The sequence below is a fragment of the Brassica rapa genome, chromosome A02 (genome assembly GCF_000309985.2).
Source record: "Brassica rapa cultivar Chiifu-401-42 chromosome A02, CAAS_Brap_v3.01, whole genome shotgun sequence".
NCBI lineage: Eukaryota > Viridiplantae > Streptophyta > Magnoliopsida > Brassicales > Brassicaceae > Brassica > Brassica rapa.
In genome coordinates, this window is record NC_024796.2 from 16083431 (window position 1) to 16103840 (window position 20410).

Here is a 20410-nt window from a genome sequence, read left to right on the forward strand (position 1 = left end):
TTTTTTTTTTTTTTTTTTTTTTTTTTTTTTTTTTTTTAAATAATATAGATATATTAAATCAACCCGAAATACGGGAATTCAGATTCGGTTACAAGCTCGATTTGAACAAAAGCTCCTAAGTTAATCTATTACATTCTAGTTTCGCCCACCCACTAAACCCGGCACGTTCCACTAGTCCGATTTTCGAAATCCTTAAGAATTGGTTGCTGTTCTCAACCATTGACGATTATCGCAGGAAGGTGAGGTTCTCCTCATTTCTTCGGATGCCGGGACTTCCTTTGTCGTCTCTGGAGTAGCTAGTTTCCAATGAACGCCTCGAGACATTGTTACCGTCACTGTCAATGACGCACATGACGAACTAGAGAAGTGGAGAACCAAGAACCTTACTGAGAAGACGTTCGAGAGCCCAATCTGTACACACTTCCAAGTTGCCATAAACCGAACAAAGGCGGGCTGATATCATCGCCACCACCAATCCATTAAGCCTCCTGAACCTGCAAGGAAAAACAAGACCACCACCGCAAGAGAGCAAGAGTTCTGAACGGTGCCGGGACGTAGTCTGAGATCAAGCGACGACACGGAGGCGGCCAATGACTCCCCGAGAGCCGCCTCCACACTTGTGGTCACCGAGAACCGGGAACCAAAACCAAGCTGAGAGAACCACTGCCGGTGTCGACGGAAACAGTTAAACAAAGGAGTGCGTTGAGACCAAAACCCCAGAGGAATTGCGGCCGCTAAAACCTCGGGACAGAATGGATAAGCAGCCGTGACAAGGAGGCCCAAAGTGATGTCGGGAACAAGACAGTCTCCGGAAGACATGGACGACCACCGGAATCCGCAGCTAAGCAGCGGATAAAACTCCCCTGAAACCACAACGAAAGGCTGGACAGAGACCAGATGCCATCTCCGCCTGCACAGCCTGGCTCAAGCCTCACCTCCGACTCAAAGAACCAGAACTCACCTAACATCCGAGAAGTGGGGCAGTCCGCTTCGACACCGAAACAGGACCCGCGTCCAAGACCCGAAAGAAGATCGATTTCCAAAACCTAGCACAGCAGAGACCACCGCGACCAGAAAAGAAACCCAACCGGGCAAGCCTCGCCGAACGACGACGATAAACGGACCAGATCTGAACGAGAAAATAGATCCAGTCCCAACCCTAAACGCCGACCACTCACGAGCCACCGCTGCTACTACCGCGCCAGAACAACCAAAGAGAGCACAGATCGAACCCGGCAGACGTACCTCGCGCGCGGTCGGCTGGCGGACAGATCTCACCAACTCAGAAGCTCTAGCAAGGCGGAGAGACCGACATGGACAAGCAAGTGGCAAAGAAAAAACAAGGAAGAAGGGATGAGGAGGGGACCCGCCGGAGCCGGACACTCAAGCGACGCTCTAACGCGCGCACACTCGACGCCGTTCCGGAGGAAGCAGAATCGTCTTTCTTGTCGTCTGCAGAGAGAGTTTCAAAACGGTGCGTTTCTTATGTCTTTTGACACAATATCTTTTACCTTTGAAAAATATATTAAGCATAACTATTAACTTTATTATTAGATGTAAGTCTCATCATCTGCTTCTCGCTATGACTCAGACGCCACTACTTTCAGATCAATAAGTTTCTTTTTTTTTTTATAAAGAGATAATTAAGTTGATGGACGCATACTCAGATTCCAATAGTTTCTTATTTAAAGATATGTTTTAAAATTATAAACAGAAAAACCTAATATCATGTACTTGTTTCAAAATTTTAAAATCTGATATATAAACAAATATATTATCTATTTACAAAGGTATATTTAGTATTATACATAAAAAAATAAAATGTGATATAGTTAAAAATAAACTATGATGTTAAGTTGAAAATTTAAATGTGATTTCTGCTGGGAACAAAGTTACTGCTAATTGGCTAGTCTGAGTTTGAGATTCGGTTCATGCAGTTTACATGATAGTTCAGTAAGAGACGATCTAGCTATCTCTAACATTAGTCGGAAGACATTTCAAACTTAGATTATACAGTGTGGTATCCAGTCTACTTTATAGCACTAAGTGTGCTTCTACCGGGACCGACCGAATCAACCGATAGAGTAAATAAAAAAAAATATACATGATAAATATGGTGTAAGCACAAAAATTAAATGTTGTATTTTATTGAAATAAAATTGAAATGATAACAAAATCATGTTTACATATGTTACAAAAACGATTTTATAAAATATAAAAGAAAGAAAAAGTTTCAAAATTAAAAACCGTATTATAGATTAAAAGTATATATAACATTTATTTTATCATAATTAGAGGCTAAGTATTTTTCAACTTTTACAAAAAAAGAAATAAAAATTAACAGGCATGTGTACTCTTTTTTCTTTAGTTAATTTTGTTAAAAAATGTAATATCCATGTGTGTCTCATTCTCCCATTTTTCCACTCATCAAATTTATATATCCTAACTAATACTATGAATGAAGGAAGAAACAACATTTGAAACAGCGAGTATATAAGAACATCTCCAAAAGACACTCTATAACTTCAAATATGAAGTTTTTTGCTCTCCAAAAAGAACTTCAAAACTTCAAATTTGAAGTTTTGAGGAGTGAAACTCTATATTTGAAGTTTCACTACTCAAAACTTCAAATTTGAAGTTTCATATTTTTATTTGCATTCTGGTCCCTACAATTATACATCATATTTATAATTCATAAGTATTTTATCGTTTATTGTTTTAATCCTTAAAAAATTATATATCATAAATATATTAAATTTTGTTTGCAAAATTTAAGTTTTACACATAAATTAAATAAACTTTAAAATAAGATTTAAACTATTTTAAATGTAGATTTAAACAAAAAAAATATACAAAAGAAACTAATGAAAAAAGCTTTTAAAAAATTTCATGAAGACATAACTATTACACAAATTTAAATATTACAACAACACTAATAGTCAGGTAAGTTTGATCTGAAACCTTCAAAATTTCCAAATATTGTCCAATTTGTTTTGTGTTACTGAGGATGGTTGTTGTTGTTGATGTATTTTTCATACAATATTTTTTGTTCATATCGAATATATTCATGAGTATTAATATCATCGATAAAAGTTAGTATTTTAGGAATATTTTAATATGATATAATATAAAATTTTATTAATTAATATTATTGTAATATGTTTATATATGTGCTAGTTATTTATAAAAGTTTGATGAATTCAAATTAGTTATGAAATATATAAGGACCATATTATAAAATACAAATAGTTTTGAAGTCGAGTTTGAAGTTTTGCTTTTAGAGAAAAACACTTTTAAACTTCAAATATGGAGTTTTGAAAACTTCAAAATAGAGTTTCTTTTTGGAGATGCTCTAAAAACCTCTATTCAAATTGTTTCACTTATGATGATTGTGTTTCTGTATTTAATATATAAAAGAAAAACATGTCGTTCATTGGAAGAACAAATATGAAAAACGTTAGTGGATAAATGAAATGCAAGTAAAAAAGTTTAGTTCCACTCTGAAAAATAATTTAATTTATTTATGTTAGTTAAATAGTGATTGTTAAAAATTATGTTACATGCACAACGTTACTCAATCGTTTGGATTGGTAAGTAAAATGGCAAAATGGCAAAATGGCAAAAAAATCATATGATAAGAAAGAAATATTTACTCTTGAATGGTGGGCACGAAAACCTTTTTCTTTTAAACTTTTTACTCGACCACTTTCCTTTGATATTTTATCAGTCATAGCCAATATATTTTTTTTACCATACAAGAATATATATATATATATATATATAATAGGGTCTAGGACGGGATATATTTTATTTGAAATCTAATTTATTATTTTTTATATAATTTTGTGGTTTATGTTTTAAGGTTGCATTTGCAGTTGATGTGTATGACAGTAATTTAGAAAGTTTTAGATAAAGAGGGTTATATGTGTTAAGATATATTTTACTTGTTTATGATAATTTTTTCTATATTAAAAAGTTGGGGCATTGATATGTTTTAAGAGTTTCAAATGGTCTTCATGTTGTCTCCTTTTAAATAAATTTCATCCCATTTTCTGTGCATTATTTGTGGTTTGTATATTTTGGATTCAAAAGGATTGGTTGTGGGTTTTTTGTATAAAATTTGTGTGAATAGTTTTGGGCTGTAGAAAGGTGATGTTGGTAATGGGTTATGATTGACTGACCATGATATTAGAGCTTAAGAGATAAATTATGGAAGTCATCAGGTTAATAGATCTTTTGTTTTGATGCTACATGTTTTGTTTGTGTTGAATGGTTGGTTTTAAGGTTGAAGTTAGGGATGAGTTTCGTAGGAGTAGTAACCTTACAAAGTTTTCTTGGTTTAGAATGAACTTTTTATATGAGTGCTGTTCAAGTAAGAATTTATATGATTTCTTACGTAATTTCTCATACACTGACTTTTAGAGTCATTGATCGGAACTTAACAGTTTTGGACATTTTAAATTTTCTACGTTACAATTAAAATAAAAAGCAAAAAGAAACACACACTGGTTTAATATTTAATCGTATGTTTAAAGAGAATCCTTAACAGCGGTCCTTCGTGGAACTTCTACGTGTGTAGAGCCAAGTAAATTATAAAGTTGTCTGTTAACTTTTCTATACTATCGCGTCTGTATACCTGATAACATTTAATTTTTGCAATTGCCTCTTTAATAATTTTCATGTACTTAAAAGTAACTTCATCCATTGACGTAGAAAACCACATAAAACTCACCTAGTTACAAATGGGAATTGATCCCCATTTGTAAGCAAGCAAACCTGCAATATCACAGAAAGCGCAGATTTTCCTTCATGGCTTGGAACAAATCGGGTGGTGCAGTAAAGACAGTACACATTATTTTGTCTTACGCATATCTGGCATATCACAAAGGGGTTTCAGAAGAGGTAAGCTTGGTTTTTCATCGGTCATGTTAGTTTAGTTGCTTCCACAACTTGTGTGGTCAACTTGGCCTGGCTCGCTAGATTTGGGTTAGTTCCCAACAATCTTCTGGCGGAGTTATAAGAAATGGCAATGTTCTTCGACTTATAGCAGACACACAATGCATTAAGCAGTGCGAGCCGCAAGTGAGATGGATGGTTGAATGTTGCAGTGAGTAAAGTAAAAAATCAACATAAAATTGTTGTGATTTTACCTTATGCATCTGATATAGCCACAATTTTCTTTATATTGTTTTGGTTATAATTTTTATATAAAAGTAAAATCCGACACAACAATTCTTAAGTTCATGATAAACACATCATTTTTCATACATACATCATAAGAAACAAAAGCTAGGTGCAATCTTTTATGTATGTTAGATACTCTTTAAGTATAAATTAATAAATAAATTAAATTAATAAAATTTGTCAATTTTTGAATTGAAACAGTGTAAACATACCACAATTTGATAACATAATAAATAAAATTATATATTAATAATTAATGTATATAAAGTTTATATATATATAAAACGTATAATATATAGTTTGTTTTTTATTCACATTGAAGTCTATCTTTAATTTTTTCTAAACGTTCTAGATAAATTAGTGTTGTTTTGTCATTTTAAACCTAAGAATTCTTTTGCATGTATGAAATATATTTTCTATACACCAAATAATCGAATAAGTATAACATACATTTTCTATAAGTAAACTCTAATCATATATATATATATATATATATATATCAGAAAATCCAGTGTTTTCTTATTTTTACATCTATAAAACATTCTTCAAAATATATAAATTAATCTAAAATTGAAATTTTATGCAAATTAATAACTTTGTAAATTAATAATTATCAAAAGTCCTAACAATATTACTTTATAGAAATTTAATGCATATGATATTTCAAGAATTAATAAAGTATGACATGGCTACATTACATTAATGAAAATATAGATAAACAACAGGTTATTTTTTTTTATCTGCACATAATATTTTGCTTGATACAGACCGACCATCCCAGGATATTTATTTTTTTCTAGTTAAAACCTAAAGTTTGAGTAATTATACCTATGTTCTAATATTTGCACATGTGTTTGTGAATGTTACAGTTCTAATTGAAATTACTTTTAAAAGCAGAACACAACAGATCCAAAGACATTCCCTAAAACATATGAAAATTGTTTAAGAAAGTAACGTAGAATCCTCCATTTCAAGGCTTAAGCTACAGAACTTGTACATACGTGTAGTGAATTTTAGACTGTGCAAACGTCTCAGTGTTGGCAATAAGCTTAAACTTAACTTGGAGGCTAAGTTACAAGAAACCTAATTAAATTAGAAAAAGGAAAGTGTGTTTTCCTAATGAGTTTAGAAAATAGAATCTCTATATAAAGAGATGCTAATATGTAGCATAACTTATGAGTTTTAGAGATTGTATTTGTGAGCTTAAGTTTTGAGTTATTTTATTAAGCATTAAGGAGTAATGTGAAAAAGGTATGGGAAGTCATTAAAGCTAGACACATGGGAGCTGATCGAGTAAAAGAAGCTCGATTACAAATCCTAATGGCCGAGTTTGAGTGACTTAAGATGAAAGATACAAACTCGATTAAAAATTTTGTTGGAAGATTATCAGAGATTGCGTCAAAATCTGCGGCGTTAGGAGAAAATATTGAAGAACCAAGTTGGTGAAGAAATTTCTTCAGTGTATTCCCCGAAAAAAATATATACATATAGTTGCGTCTCTAGAAAAGGTCCTAGATCTTAAAACTACAAGCTTCGAAGACATCATTGGACGTTTGAAAGCTTATGAAGAACGAGTATGCGAGGATGAGGAAGAGAACCAAGACAATCAAAACAAACTTATGTATGCAAACATGGAAGCTTCTCAAGCTCAGCCGTATTGGGACTACAATGGAGACAATAGGAACAGAGGTCGAGGGGGACGTTCTTGGAACAGAGGACGGGGACGAGGACGTTCGTATCGAGATTACAGTCACATTTATTTTTCGATAATCACTTGTTTTAGATGTGACAAGGACGGCCACTTTGCTGCGAATTGCCCGGACAGGTTACTTAAACTGCAAGAAGCTTATGAAACCAGAGAGGAGAAGGACGACACACAAGAAGCATAAAGTTATATCCCTGAACGAGAATAAAATAAAACCGCAAGAGTTTGAGTCAAGCAAGGATAGTGATAAGATATGGTATCTCAACAATGGCGCGAGTAATCATATGACAGGATATCGACAGTACTTCACTAAGATCGATGAAACCATAAAGGGAAAAGTACATTTTGGAGACGACTTGAGAATTGATATTAAAGGGAAGGGATCAATCGATTTTGTGAGTGAAAACGGAAGTAAACGTGTTCTCACCGTTGTCTACTACATTCCGGAGCTGAGGAATAACATAATCAGTCATGGACAAGCCACTGAAGCTGGATGTGAAGCAAGAATGAAAGATAACTACCTCACCCTACACGACATAGACGGGAACCTCATCACAAAAGCGAGCAGAGCTAGAAACCGACTCTACAAGGTAACTATGAATACTGTCGATGCAAAGTGCTTTCAAGTGCAGCAAGAGAGCGAGTTCACACGATGGCATGCACGACTTGGGCATATTGGAATGGATTCCAAGAAAGCTATGATAAGAAAATAACTGGTCGAGGGAATGCCACACATTAATGTAGAGAAGGAAACATGCGAGTCTTGTTTGCTTGGGAAACAAGTAAGGCAAGGGTTTCCGAAAGCAACTCAATACGGAGCATCACAAGTACTTAAACTCATTCACGGAGATCTTTGCGGACGCATTACACCTCCCAATGCGTCAAAGAATCGCTATATATTTGCACTGATCGATGATCATTCACGCTACATGTGGTTGGTTCTGTTGAAAGGAAAAGGGCAGGCGTTTGAAAAGTTCAAGCGGTTCAAAGCAATGGTGGAGGATGAAACAAATATGACAATCAAAAGACTAAGAACCGATAGGGGAGGTGAGTTTACTTCAAACGAGTTCAAAGATTTCTGCGAGATATCAGGAATACAAAGACACATGACAGCTCCATATATGCCTCAACAAAACGGGGTGGTAGAGAGACGAAACCAAACTCTAATGGAGATGACTAGGTTCATATTAAAGCACATGAAGATACTAATTACCTATGGGGAGAAGCTGCGAGACATGCTACCTACATTATAAACAGAGTTGCGACGAGAACTCTTAGTGATCAAACGCCATACGAGGTCTTTAAAGGAAGAAAGCCTAATATAAAGCACTTACAAGTTTTTGGATGCATTGGCTTTAGAAAAACTCATATGCCTAATCTGAAGAAGCTTGATGATAGAACAAGAACACTCTTGCATCTAGGAACTAAGCCCGTATCGAAGGCATACATGATGTTTGATCCAACTATGAGAAAAATAGTAGTGAGCAGAGACGTAGTATTCGATGAAAACAAGAGCTGGATGTGGGGTTGTATGCCTGATGAACGCGAACAGGAACCATGGATGTTCAAACTTACATTGGGAGAGTATGGAGACCAAGGTATAAGAGAGATAGAAGATGAAACTGAAGATGAATCGAACAGCAATCAAACATCATCAGTCGACAATGATCTGTGAAGAAGAAGAAATAGAAGACATACCTCTGAGAAGATCAACTAGGGTCAGCAAAGCACCGGCTTATCTCAATGACTATATATATTTAGCAGAGATAGAGGGAGAACGCCTCTTGTTGATAATTGACGAAGAACCATGGAGCTTTAAGGATGCAGTCGAAGAAAAGGTATGGCGAGACGCGTGCAGAGATGAGATTGCATTCATTTAGAAAAATAAAACGTGGACACTAGTCGACTTACCGAAAGGCCCCAAAGCTATAGGTTTGAAGTGGATATTCAAGATCAAAATATATTCAGATGGGAGCATAAACAAATACAAATCAAGACTTGTTGCAAAGGGATATACTCAAAGACATGGCATTGATTTTAAAGAAGTTTTTGCTCCGGTTGCTCGTATTGAAACCATCAGATTCATCATCGCTTTAGCAGCATCACACGACTGGGAAGCCCATCACTTGGATGACAAAACTGCGTTCCTTCACGGCGATCTAAAAAAAGATGTCTATGTGGCTCAACCGGAGGGTTTCAAAGTGAATGGAAGCGAAACACAAGGTATATAAACTACACAAAGCGTTATATGGTTTGAAACTCCAAGCCTGGAATGAGAAGTTAAATCGAGTTCTTGAAGATTTGGGATTTGTGAAGTGCTCAAAAGAGCCTTCCTTATACCGCAAGCGAGAGAAAGAGAGCATGTTACGGGTTGCAGTGTAGTTGATGACCTTCTCATCACAGGATCGAAGTTAAGGTCAATTTGTGATTTTAAGTGGAAGATGTCTGAGATCTTTGAGATGAGTGACTTAGGTTTATTAACGTACTATATAGGCATTGAAGTACGACAGAGCAGTGAGGGTATCACATTGAATCAAGAGAACTACACAAAGAAGATCTTAAGTGAAGGAGGAATGGACGACTGCAATCAAGTACATGCACCAATGGATTTTGGTTTGAAACTATCCAAGGCACCAGAGGAACAGAGCGTTGATGCAACTGAAAACAGGTGCATGATTGGCTGCCTTCGATACATGATCCATACACGTCCAGACCTTTCATTCTGTGTTGGTTTACTCAGTCGGTATATGCATGAACCTAAGACATCGCATGCTGCAGCCTTGAAACAAGTCCTTCGGTATCTAAAGGGTACCACTGTGTATGGACTCATATACAAGCGAAGTGACCGAAGGCAACTCATAGGATATAGCAACAGTGGACACAATATTGATGAAGATGATAGAAGAAGCACTACTGGCCATATATTTTACTTGAATGAATGTCCTATCTCATTGTGTTCACAGAAGAAAGAAACAGTAGCTCTATCATCATGTGAAGCAGAGTTTATCGCAGCTATGGAAGCAGCCAAACAAGCAATCTGGTTACAAGAGCTACTTGAAAAGATAATCGAGAAGCCTATTGAGAAGACAATCATCTACATCGACAACAAATCCGCGATAGCTCTTACTAAGAATTCAGTGTTTCACGGACGCAGCAAACACATACATAAAAGGTATCACTTCATACGAGAGTGTGTTGAGAACGAACAAATAGAAGTTCATCATGTTCCAGGAACCGAGCAAAAGGCATATATGCATATATCCTAACCAAGGCACTTGGTCGAATTAAGTTTAAAGAAATGCAAGAGTCGGTTGGAGTTCAAGAAATAGAAGAAGATAACTTTAAGATTAAAGGGGCGAATGTTGGCAATAAGCTTAAAGTTAACTTGGAGGCTAAGTTACAAAAACCTAATTAAGTTAGAAAAAGGAAAGTGTGCTTTCCTAATGAGTAGGAAATATAATTTCTATATAAGGAGATGCGAATGTATAGCATAACTTATGAGTTTTAGAGATTGTGTGTGTGAACTTAAGTTTTGAGTTAGTTTCTTAAGCATTAATAAAGTGAGTTCTTTATTGAGATCATATAATCTTGTGAATTCATACTTTTGAGTTAGAACAACATGCAATAGCTAATACGAAAACATGTTGGATCGCAACCAATATATGACCAATAGCGTGAATTTTAGAATTCACTACAGAACTATGGTTTGTTAATAAAAGAACTAATCAGTGTTAACAGTAGTCCAGCGATTTCGGTTTTTGAAACCGAATTTTTGGTTTTTGGCTAACCGAAATGTTTATAAATCATTTCAAAATTAACCGAATAACATTTTGTTTCGGTTACTGGTAAATTTTGGTTTTTAATCTCAAAACGAAAAACAACCAAATTTTGTCTTTTCTTTAATTTTTTTGAAAATTCGGTTTAAATTGGTTAAAACTGGGTATTCGATTACCTTGGTAAATTTAATTGATTATTGGTTAACATTGGTATAATTTTGGTATAAACCGGTATAGTTTTGGTATAATTTTTTTCCTTAAAAAAGTAATAATTCGGTTAACTTTTCGTATTGTTAAACCAAACAAAACCGTAAACCGAATTGTAGCTTTCCGAACCAAACAAAACTCAAAACCAAAAGCGAACTAAAAACCAAAAATTCTGGTTCTATTCGGCCTGTTCGGTTCGAACTCCGAAGGGCTATTAACACCCTTCTGGTTAAATGGTATAAATCCGAGTCAATTTTGTCGGTTTCTTATGGTTACAAAGTAACCTTTACTACTATATTTTTAATTTTTAATAACAGCTAGAAACCATCGACAACAGAATATGTCCAATTAAGGGGAATCAAAGTTAGAAAAATACCACTATAGTTTGTTTGTATATAAGTAGAATGGAGAATAGTTTCATTAGAGCAGCTCAAAAAGAAGAAGAAAGAATATTTGAGAATTAGTATTCTATAACCATCAAAAATATAATTTAATATATGACCATAGCAACAATATGGCTAGAATAAGTTAAAAAAAAAAACAAAAACAATCTGGTTAGAATATACAGCATATTTTATTTAATATTACATTATTTATTTTTAATCGATCAAAATCTTTAAACAATTTTGTTTTTTTTTTTCTCTTTTTTTTCTTCTTCTTTCTCGTCTAATTTTATTTGATTTATATAGTTTTTACTAATTACGTTTTCATGTTTTAAAAAACCGTTAGTTGAAAATTCCATAGTCAAGTTAGTATATAAAAATTATAAAAGAAAACATGTTTAATTTATTTTTAACAAACATATTTGATATGTCAAAAAATGAATAAACTTAAAATGCAAAAAATACTATATTAAATAGAGTGTTTTTGTTCAACCTAGTTAAAATTTAAAATGTACATAACAGATTAGAAAATAACTTGTTTATTTTCTTTTTATTAGTAATACTTATTATATATTATGAGATATATAGTCAATGATATACATGTTCTTGTAAGTACGAAAACTACATAATATTCATACTTATTGTTAATAAAATCTTTATAGTTATTAGGAAAATATCTGAAAAACTAAAATTTCAGCGTTTATAGTTATTTATTAAAAAGATATCTGATACAGTTTATTCTGTTAATAGTTATTGAATTGTTCCATTATTTTATTACTTAAGAGATTTTCCAATACTTTCTATAGAAGGACTAGCACCTACGTCAATATCACTTGACTAATTCAAGGAAAGATATTCGGCGTGCTAAAGACTAAAGAGAGTTAAAGATTTTTGTAGGATAAGGAAGAACAAAACTTAGGTTCACCTCTCTTTAAGACCAATCAAATTAACACATAAATTATTAACTAAAAATATTAAATTGAATAACAAATAGCTATAAAAAATAAAAATATTAATTTTAACGACAGTAACGTTTCCAGCGAAATCCTAAATCTTATACCCTAAATTCTAAACCTAAACCTAAATCTTATACTCTAAACCCTAATTCTAGACCCTAAACCCAAATTATACACCTTAAACCTACAAAATAGACTATAAACATAAATTCTATACCTTATACCCTAAACCCAAGTCTTAAACCCTAAACTCAAACTGTAAACTTTAACCTAAACCCTATAGCATCTAAGTTTAGCGTTTGGGTTTAGGATTTACCGTTTGGATTTTAGGTTATAGGTTTTGGGTTTACGATTTACGGTTTGGGTTTAGAATTTACCATTTGGACTTATGGTTAAGGTTTTGGATTTAGGGTATATTATTTGGGTTTAAAGTTGGCAGTTTGGGTTTAGGATCTAGGACTTGGGTTTAGGGTTTAGGGTTTAGGGTTTAATTGAAAGAGTTAGCGTCGTTAAAATTAGCGTTTTTATTTTTTGTAGTTATTTTTATTTAATTTAATATTTTTTAATAAATAGTTTATATATTGCTTTGATTAGTTCTAAAGAGTGGAAGTAAATTTAAAGGTTCACTTAAGTTCTGTACGATAAGGAAACAAAGAAGAGAATCATTTCTTTTACAGAATATTATTTTATTCTAAAACAGTGAACAAAAACTCTCTGTACATAAACTGCTACAGACTTTTTTCGATGCTGCGCGCCAGTGGCTTTCTAATCACTGGAGCTAGGATTTCTTTTCCAATAATCATTTTTTTTTTCATTTTCCAGTATTACGGTTCTAGGATATTTTTTTCGTCAGCTTTTGTAATTATAGACTAGGTGACTGGTCCACACCCTGTACGGGCATAAGAACATGACTGGTCCGTACCCTGTGTTTCCTCTCGGTCCGCACCTCACGAGAGGGAACACAGTAATATCAGTATGAAGAGGCAGATATTATGTGTATGTATAATTGCAATGTCACAAAATATTTTGTGTGTTTACGAAGATACTTTCATTCAAAAAATAGAATAAACAGTGTATAGTTTTAGAAGTAACAGATTTTATATTATCATTAATTAGAATTGTATTGTATATGTATTGTAATTTTTTATTTTAGGTGAATAATATTATTTTTCCATAAATAATAAACAAACATTTATGTAGACATATTAAAAGAAAATATAATAAAAATCAAAATATTATCCATAAATAATATAAATTATGAAGTATATTTCTCGATAAAGTAGATGTCGGCGAATTTATTCTATTAATTGATGTACAATTATGGTTTTATCAACGAATTTATTCTGTTAATTGATGTACAATTGTGGTTTTAATTGATGTACAATTGTGGTTTTATCAACGAATTTATTCTGTTAATAATAAACAAACATTTCTCGATAAACATTCAGGTCCAATCAACGAATTTATTCTGTTAATTGATGTACAATTATATTAAAAGTACCTCGTCATAGAGTTCAGCAGCAGAATGACGCACAATTTGTTGAGCATTAGCATCAAACAAAAGAAAATTAGCCTCACCGTTATCGTCCTTGACATGGGCAATTAATTTGAACCTGTACAAAAATATTAATAAACGCCACATACTGTTTCAATGACGATTTACCCAACTCATCTATTTGTATATCTAACCCGCTCAATCCTGGAAATGACATCACTGTGTTCTTTGTCACACGTATTGCAGAAGAACAAGGGCCGGCCATCAGCATCAACATTGGTTGTAGGCATCACTTTTTTGTTGTGGTATTTGCAACTTAAATATTGCCAGCCACATTCAGTATCAATTATTGATATAGTCCCCAGAGTGACAAAAGTGCCTAACCTATTCGTTAATAACAATATGTTAAAAGCATTGATAACACATGGAGTATACGAATGTGTAAAAAAATTGAGATCAAAGAGTGTAGTCTATATACCAGAGTACTGTCAATGATCTCTCTGATGGTTAGCCTCTCATTAAGAACAAAAAACCTGGCACGAATAGAAGTTGCAGTACCAACAGACCATTTGTTACTATCGTTGTTTGTAAGAGCAAGTGAATCATCAGGGAGACTGCCATCACAAATAATCACACATAATTTAAAAACCCGTCAGTGAAAATGAGGTGATCAAATTAAAATAAACATCTATATGTATTGAACTCCTCCATAGGTCTGGAACGTAAGACGCAGGACACGTACCTTGATTTGAACTCCTCAATAAAATCAAGTGTTGGGTTGAGCAGAATATGGGTTGAATTATACCCGCTAGATATGGAGTAAGCACCTACAAAGTATATTGATCTTATTAATATGTTATGCTCGCAATCATTTTACACAAATTGAAACAATATTATAAACCTTTCCACTCTTTAACAGAACAAAATCTGATAACACAAATAATCATGGTCGACATGTTACTCCTACTGTAATCGTATACTTGTTTAGCATAACAACCCCACAGAATACACATCATCTTTACATTACTGTATAATATAAACTTAAGTTAAATATAGTTAATAGACGTTTAGCTAGCAAAGTATAACTAAGATTAAAAACAAAGTCTTACTTTGCGTCACGCAGCTCAACCAAGAGCCTCATGTTGTCTTTTCCTTTAATTATTTTGTTTTTACAGAGACCCGAAGTTAACTATTTGGCCAACCACATCTACATAACAAAAATAAGTGTCAAATCATAAACAAGTAACTACAAAGTGAAAGAGTCTTTAACTGCGTAAGAAACTAACTCACCAACCAAACAGCTATGATCCAGATTTCCACCAAGAATATCAGAGAAGTCCGCGAAATACTTTTTGGGAACTGCACTTGGAAAATTATCAGCTTTTCCAACAAAAGTTGTTGGAAAGAAGCTAATTTTGTAAGGATGTGGCGTTGTACGGTATTCACCAGTTGCATCGTACACTTTGAACAACTGGAGGACAATCGCATCTCCCTCGCGTAGCTTCTCATCGAATTTTTTGATGAGTTGTTCACCAACTGAAGCATGAATTCTTGTCCCCTGGTCACAAAAATGATAAGAGTTTTAGTCACGCAGAACAAGTATATAAACGATGTTTCCAAATAAATCCATGTTGTGTGATGTATACTTACTTCTTTATCAACAACCACCATTTCAATGGTGTTTCCTGATTCTTTGTTATAGTTTCTCCACAAGCGAACAATCCTAACTTCAATATGGACGTATCTTTACGGGGTTTTAATTCTCTCACTTAAGAAACAATATTTTTTTTGGCTCGCACCATTGCCATTGTTCTTGTTAGAGCTGAATGTTTGTATTTTAACCATTCGGGTTTCTTATATATATTAAGCCGATTTATTTATCATATTAATGACCCCTAATAAAGATTGAAATCGTTTAAAGAAAGATTTTAACTGTGTATTGTCATAAATTGATTTGCATATGATATGATTTTAACTTGCGCAAGTAATGTAATAAATACGAAAACAACTTGCGCAAGTAATTGATTGATAATAAGGAAAGTTATTAATATGCAAATTAGTTTACAATCTTGCACAAATTATCTAATTATATGGGCTTAACATCTATCAACAATATATTAGGCCTTTTGTAAATAAGCTATTCACATTTTTTCCCATAATTAAACTAAAAGCAAACTTGAAAATCCGAAAACCAACAGACCGGAAACCGCATGGAATGAAACTGACTGACTAAATTAGTAATGTGAACCTCCAAATCGAATAGCAATTAGCGATGCAACCGACTATCGGAATTAGTAATGTGAAGCTCTAAATCGTGCTAAAGAAACAAAAAACCAAACTTGAAAATCTCAAGAGAGGACTGTCTAAATGCTTGTTGAGTTATTAAGGAGAAGATAATCTTACAGTCCTGGTTCAGAGACTGAAGTCGAATGCAAGTTTCTTGAAAATGTCAGTTGTCTCTTCTTGTTCCATCAGTAGACAGTCCGCGTAACACATCTCTGGCCGTGGCAATTGTCTTGTTTAAGAGAATCATGACCTCAAAAGCAAGAAGGTTAATCAGTCAATTAGATACAAAGATTCTAAATGTTAATAAGCAGATCATAGTTTATAGCTTAACATATGTCGAATCCAATCAGAGAAATCAAACAATCTTTGTATCGTAGCTTAAAAGTCGAATCCAATCAGAGAAACTAAAAAAATCTTCGCCAATTGTCTTAAAAGTCGAATTCAATCAGAGAAACAAAAAAAACCCGTAAATTCCGAGAGTATCGACAAACTATACCTGTCTGGTTATCGTCGATGTTCGCGATGGATATGATTGAAGTAGCAGAGTAGGGAGAACCAAACTCATCTGGTCGGACTGTCTTCATTGGATCGAAACCATATAGAACTTCCATTGATACGCGATTGAAAAAAAAAATTCATGACATACGACGGCGTTTTAGTAAACGTGGAGGGGAGTGAAAAAAATAAATGAAAAAGAAAAATTCAAAAAAAACCAGCCAATAGAATTATAACGTTTTTCCTGAGAAACTCTATATAAGTGTCACCTCAGCAGAAATCACTAAAGTGACTTTTCTTTCAATGTATAGGAGGATATATTTGTTTTGCTCTGATATTTATAACAGTGGTTATTGCAGATTATCTTTTGGGTTCTAGAGCAAATTTCTTAGAAGAGATTTCTTTTGGATAACTTTAACCAAAAAAATTATCTATTTTTATGTCGAGAACTTTTAACATGTAGGCATTAAAAATGATTGTGGTCTTTGGTGATGCGGAAAATCACTTTGATTGTAAAAAAACGTGGAATACGATTATTGTGATATCACTATATTGGTAACATCTAACCAAATTTCGGTATGGACTTTATTATTAATTTCAATTGTAGTCGTATTAATTATCATTAATTTCAGTTATAGTCGTATTGAAATAATATTTTTAAATGGGTTAGATTGTTTTTCTTGTTGTGGCTTTCTTGATACAATATATCATACTAACTTTATGTTAGGGCATGATTAATGCATTTTTTTAGGGACGTCTCTTAGCGAATATAATAGATGTCCCTTAGCTTTTAATTAAAGGAAACTAAGAGACGTCTTATATTTCTTATTTAGGAGACGTTTCTTATATTCGCTAATAGACTTTTTATAAGGCCGTGATTAACTTCAGTCTCTTAACTATGATTTTTAGCTTCGGGTAAAAGACGGTTTTTAGCTTTTAACTAAGAAAAGTTAAGAACCGTCTCTTAAATAAAAGATATAAAAAACTTCTCTTAGCCGAAAAGTGAAAAAAACAAAAAAAATGTCAAAACATGAGTTAAAAACCCAAAATTAGAAACCGAGTTTTTATGCTCTAAAATACCAGCATTAATCATGGTCTTACGGTCTTTGATAGATTTTTTTTTTTAGCAACACGATAATATTAAAAAAAAAAAGAACTTTTAGATGAAAAAAAAATCTCTTTGTATATATATACTAGTTTCTTCCATCAATCAATCATTCACACACAAAACCGCTTAGAGAGTGAGAGAGGTGAGAGTTAAGTACTAATAATTAAGAATGAGTTACTGCGATGGTAAATGGACGCCTGTAACTATTATGATTACCATTAATTCGGCGCTCGGTTTAGGTAATGCTATGGTGAAAAAGGTTCTCGATGGTGGTTTTAATCATATGGTTATCGCAACATATCGGCTCGCTATTTCTACCGTATGTTTGGCACCCATCGCATTTTTCTGGGAACGGTAAAGTATTATATTCATTAACTTTGTTATTAATATAGTTTTTTTGATTATTAACTTACCAAAGCTAATTCTTTATTTTCATTATTTTTCTTAGGAAAACAAGACCGAAACTGACGCTCAACATCTTGGTTCAGCTTTTCTTCAGTGCTCTTATTGGGTTCGTTTGTTATTTTTTTTCTTTTTTTAAAATTGAGCTGAGAACTTCTAATAGTTGTAGGAATAATTATATTTTTGGTGTAAATGTTAAATTCATACCAAGCTATTCTGTTTTTTATTTTATTTTACAAAGTAAGTGGTTTATCACTTACTAAAAAATAATTATGTTTTTTTTAAGAACAATATGATTTTCTCTTGAAAAACAAAAAAAAAACGAAATAAACTATTTCTGTATTTATGATTATCAAGAAATTAATTAGGATTTATGATTTACAATTTATGGTTTACCTGATAAAACCAATCGAACTTAAATTTAGACTTTTTTGAATTTCAAAAGAGAAAACTGTTTTTTTTTTAATATAACAAAGTCCACTCTACTTTCATAATTTACCGTTTTTGAATTCTATTCTAGCTAATTAATAATTTTATTGATTGAATGTAGTTGTATTTTTTGGTATTTTAGGGCAAGTTTGACTCAATATTTCTTCCTAATGGGGCTATCGTACACATCGGCTACGTTAGCATGCGCCTTTATTAGCATGTCACCTGCGGTTACATTCGTCATGTCTTTAATATTCAGGTGATTTTTTGTTTTTGGCATCAATTAATATTAAATGCATAATATGTCGATCATAAACCTAACAAATTATATATAGCACATAAACCAATTGTTTTTTTTTTGTCAAAAAAAAAAACCAATTGTTTGGGCGAAGGGTAGAGAAGCTAAACATAAAAAGCAAAGCAGGTGTAGGGATGGTGATGGGCACTTTGATATGCATTGGAGGAGCTTTTATACTAACAACGTACAAAGGTGTACCCTTGACAAAACTTCACAAACTAGATCTATTGACGAACAATAAACCCGCATTGAAACCCGAGAAATGGATCACCGGATGTGTGCTTCTCTTCGCGGGTAGTAGCTGCTTCGGGTCGTGGATGGTAATACAATCCAAAGTGAACGACAAATACCCTTGTCAATACTCAAGTACTGTTATATTATCTTTCTTCGGTACCATCCAATGTGCCCTTTTAAGCCTCATCAAATCTAGAGATATCAAGGGTTGGATTCTCACAGATAAACTAGATATCATGACCATTATTTATGCAGTAAGTTTCTTTTAATGGAAAATATGGCATTATATATATATATATATATATATCTGCATCAGTTATTTTCTTAGTAATAAGGAATAGTTGTAAGAAACTAGTAAAATAATTGTTTTATGACTGCTAACTTATATTATATATATAGTAGAATCTCTATAAATTAATACTCGATAAATTAATAATTTCTTTAAATCAATAAATTTCGTCGGTCCCAATCAAAATTTGATATAAATCGATAAATTAATAAGATAATAAGTTTTTAGAAACTTTTATGTAACTATATGGTCCCATTAAATTATAAATTAATAATTTATATGTATATATGTATACATATTTTAAATAAATAAGAACCTATTATTATATTATTTGTTTTATATTCACAATGAAATTATCTTTAAATTTTCTTAATACTTAGTATATTTTTGATAAGATTTAGTAATATTATATCTACAACCACATTTAAGTTCTATGCAATGTATATTATATACACTAAATAATATAATAAAATTAATATAAATTTCAATTGTTTTAAAATAACAATTAATGTTTATACACTAAAATCAAATATTTTTCTTAACTTAGAATAAATATATCTTTAAATAAGAAATCTAAACAAGAAAATTTCTGTAAATTAATACATCCATAGATTAATAAAAATTTTAAAGTCTCAACATTATTATTTTATATAGGTTCTCCTATATATATATATATATATATATATATATAACAACTTCAAAATGTCCTGTAGGGAGCGGTAGCACAAGGAATATGCACGGTGGGAACATCATGGTGCATCAGAAAGAGAGGACCTACATTTACTTCTGTTTTTACTCCGGTGGGGATTATCTTCGCAACCCTATTTGATTTCTCGATCCTTCATCTTCAAATTTGTTTGGGAAGGTACGTCGACTTGCACACACACGTGTGTATATATATATATATATATACAAAAACAACTATATAAGTTTATTTTGTAAACTAATGAAACATTATAATTTTATATTAAAAAAATAGATGAATTTCAGAAAGGAAAAGTTTTCTAAGTTAAAAATATTATAAATTAATAGATATCAGAGTCCCGCCATTATTAATTTTATATTTTCATGTTGAAAAATTCTGTTAAATTGTCTTTTAAATTTTCATCGGCAAAAGAACCCACAAAGAGAAAAATAACGAGAAAAGGTTTCATTAAAAAGAC

At 32.5% G+C, this 20410-nt stretch overlaps 1 protein-coding gene and 1 long non-coding RNA gene across 2 annotated transcripts in view; one reads left to right on the top strand and one right to left on the bottom strand.

The window, feature by feature from the left end:
• Window positions 1-37: 37 nt before the first annotated feature.
• LOC117131929 lies at window positions 38-15230 on the bottom strand. The gene is made up of 2 exons (XR_004455384.1): window positions 14997-15230; window positions 38-14913 (listed from the first exon to the last, which is right to left on the bottom strand). It is a non-coding gene; the product is annotated as an uncharacterized LOC117131929 (long non-coding RNA).
• The window catches only part of LOC103853339 (WAT1-related protein At4g01440), a 13985-nt gene continuing 8483 nt past the window's right edge, over window positions 14909-20410 (top strand). The window contains exons 1-5 of the mRNA XM_009130264.3: window positions 14909-17949; window positions 18044-18106; window positions 18569-18685; window positions 18819-19212; window positions 19961-20112. Coding sequence (XP_009128512.1) covers window positions 17765-17949; window positions 18044-18106; window positions 18569-18685; window positions 18819-19212; window positions 19961-20112 — 911 coding nt within the window. The 5' untranslated portion in view covers window positions 14909-17764. The remainder of the gene's footprint in view (window positions 17950-18043; window positions 18107-18568; window positions 18686-18818; window positions 19213-19960; window positions 20113-20410) is intronic.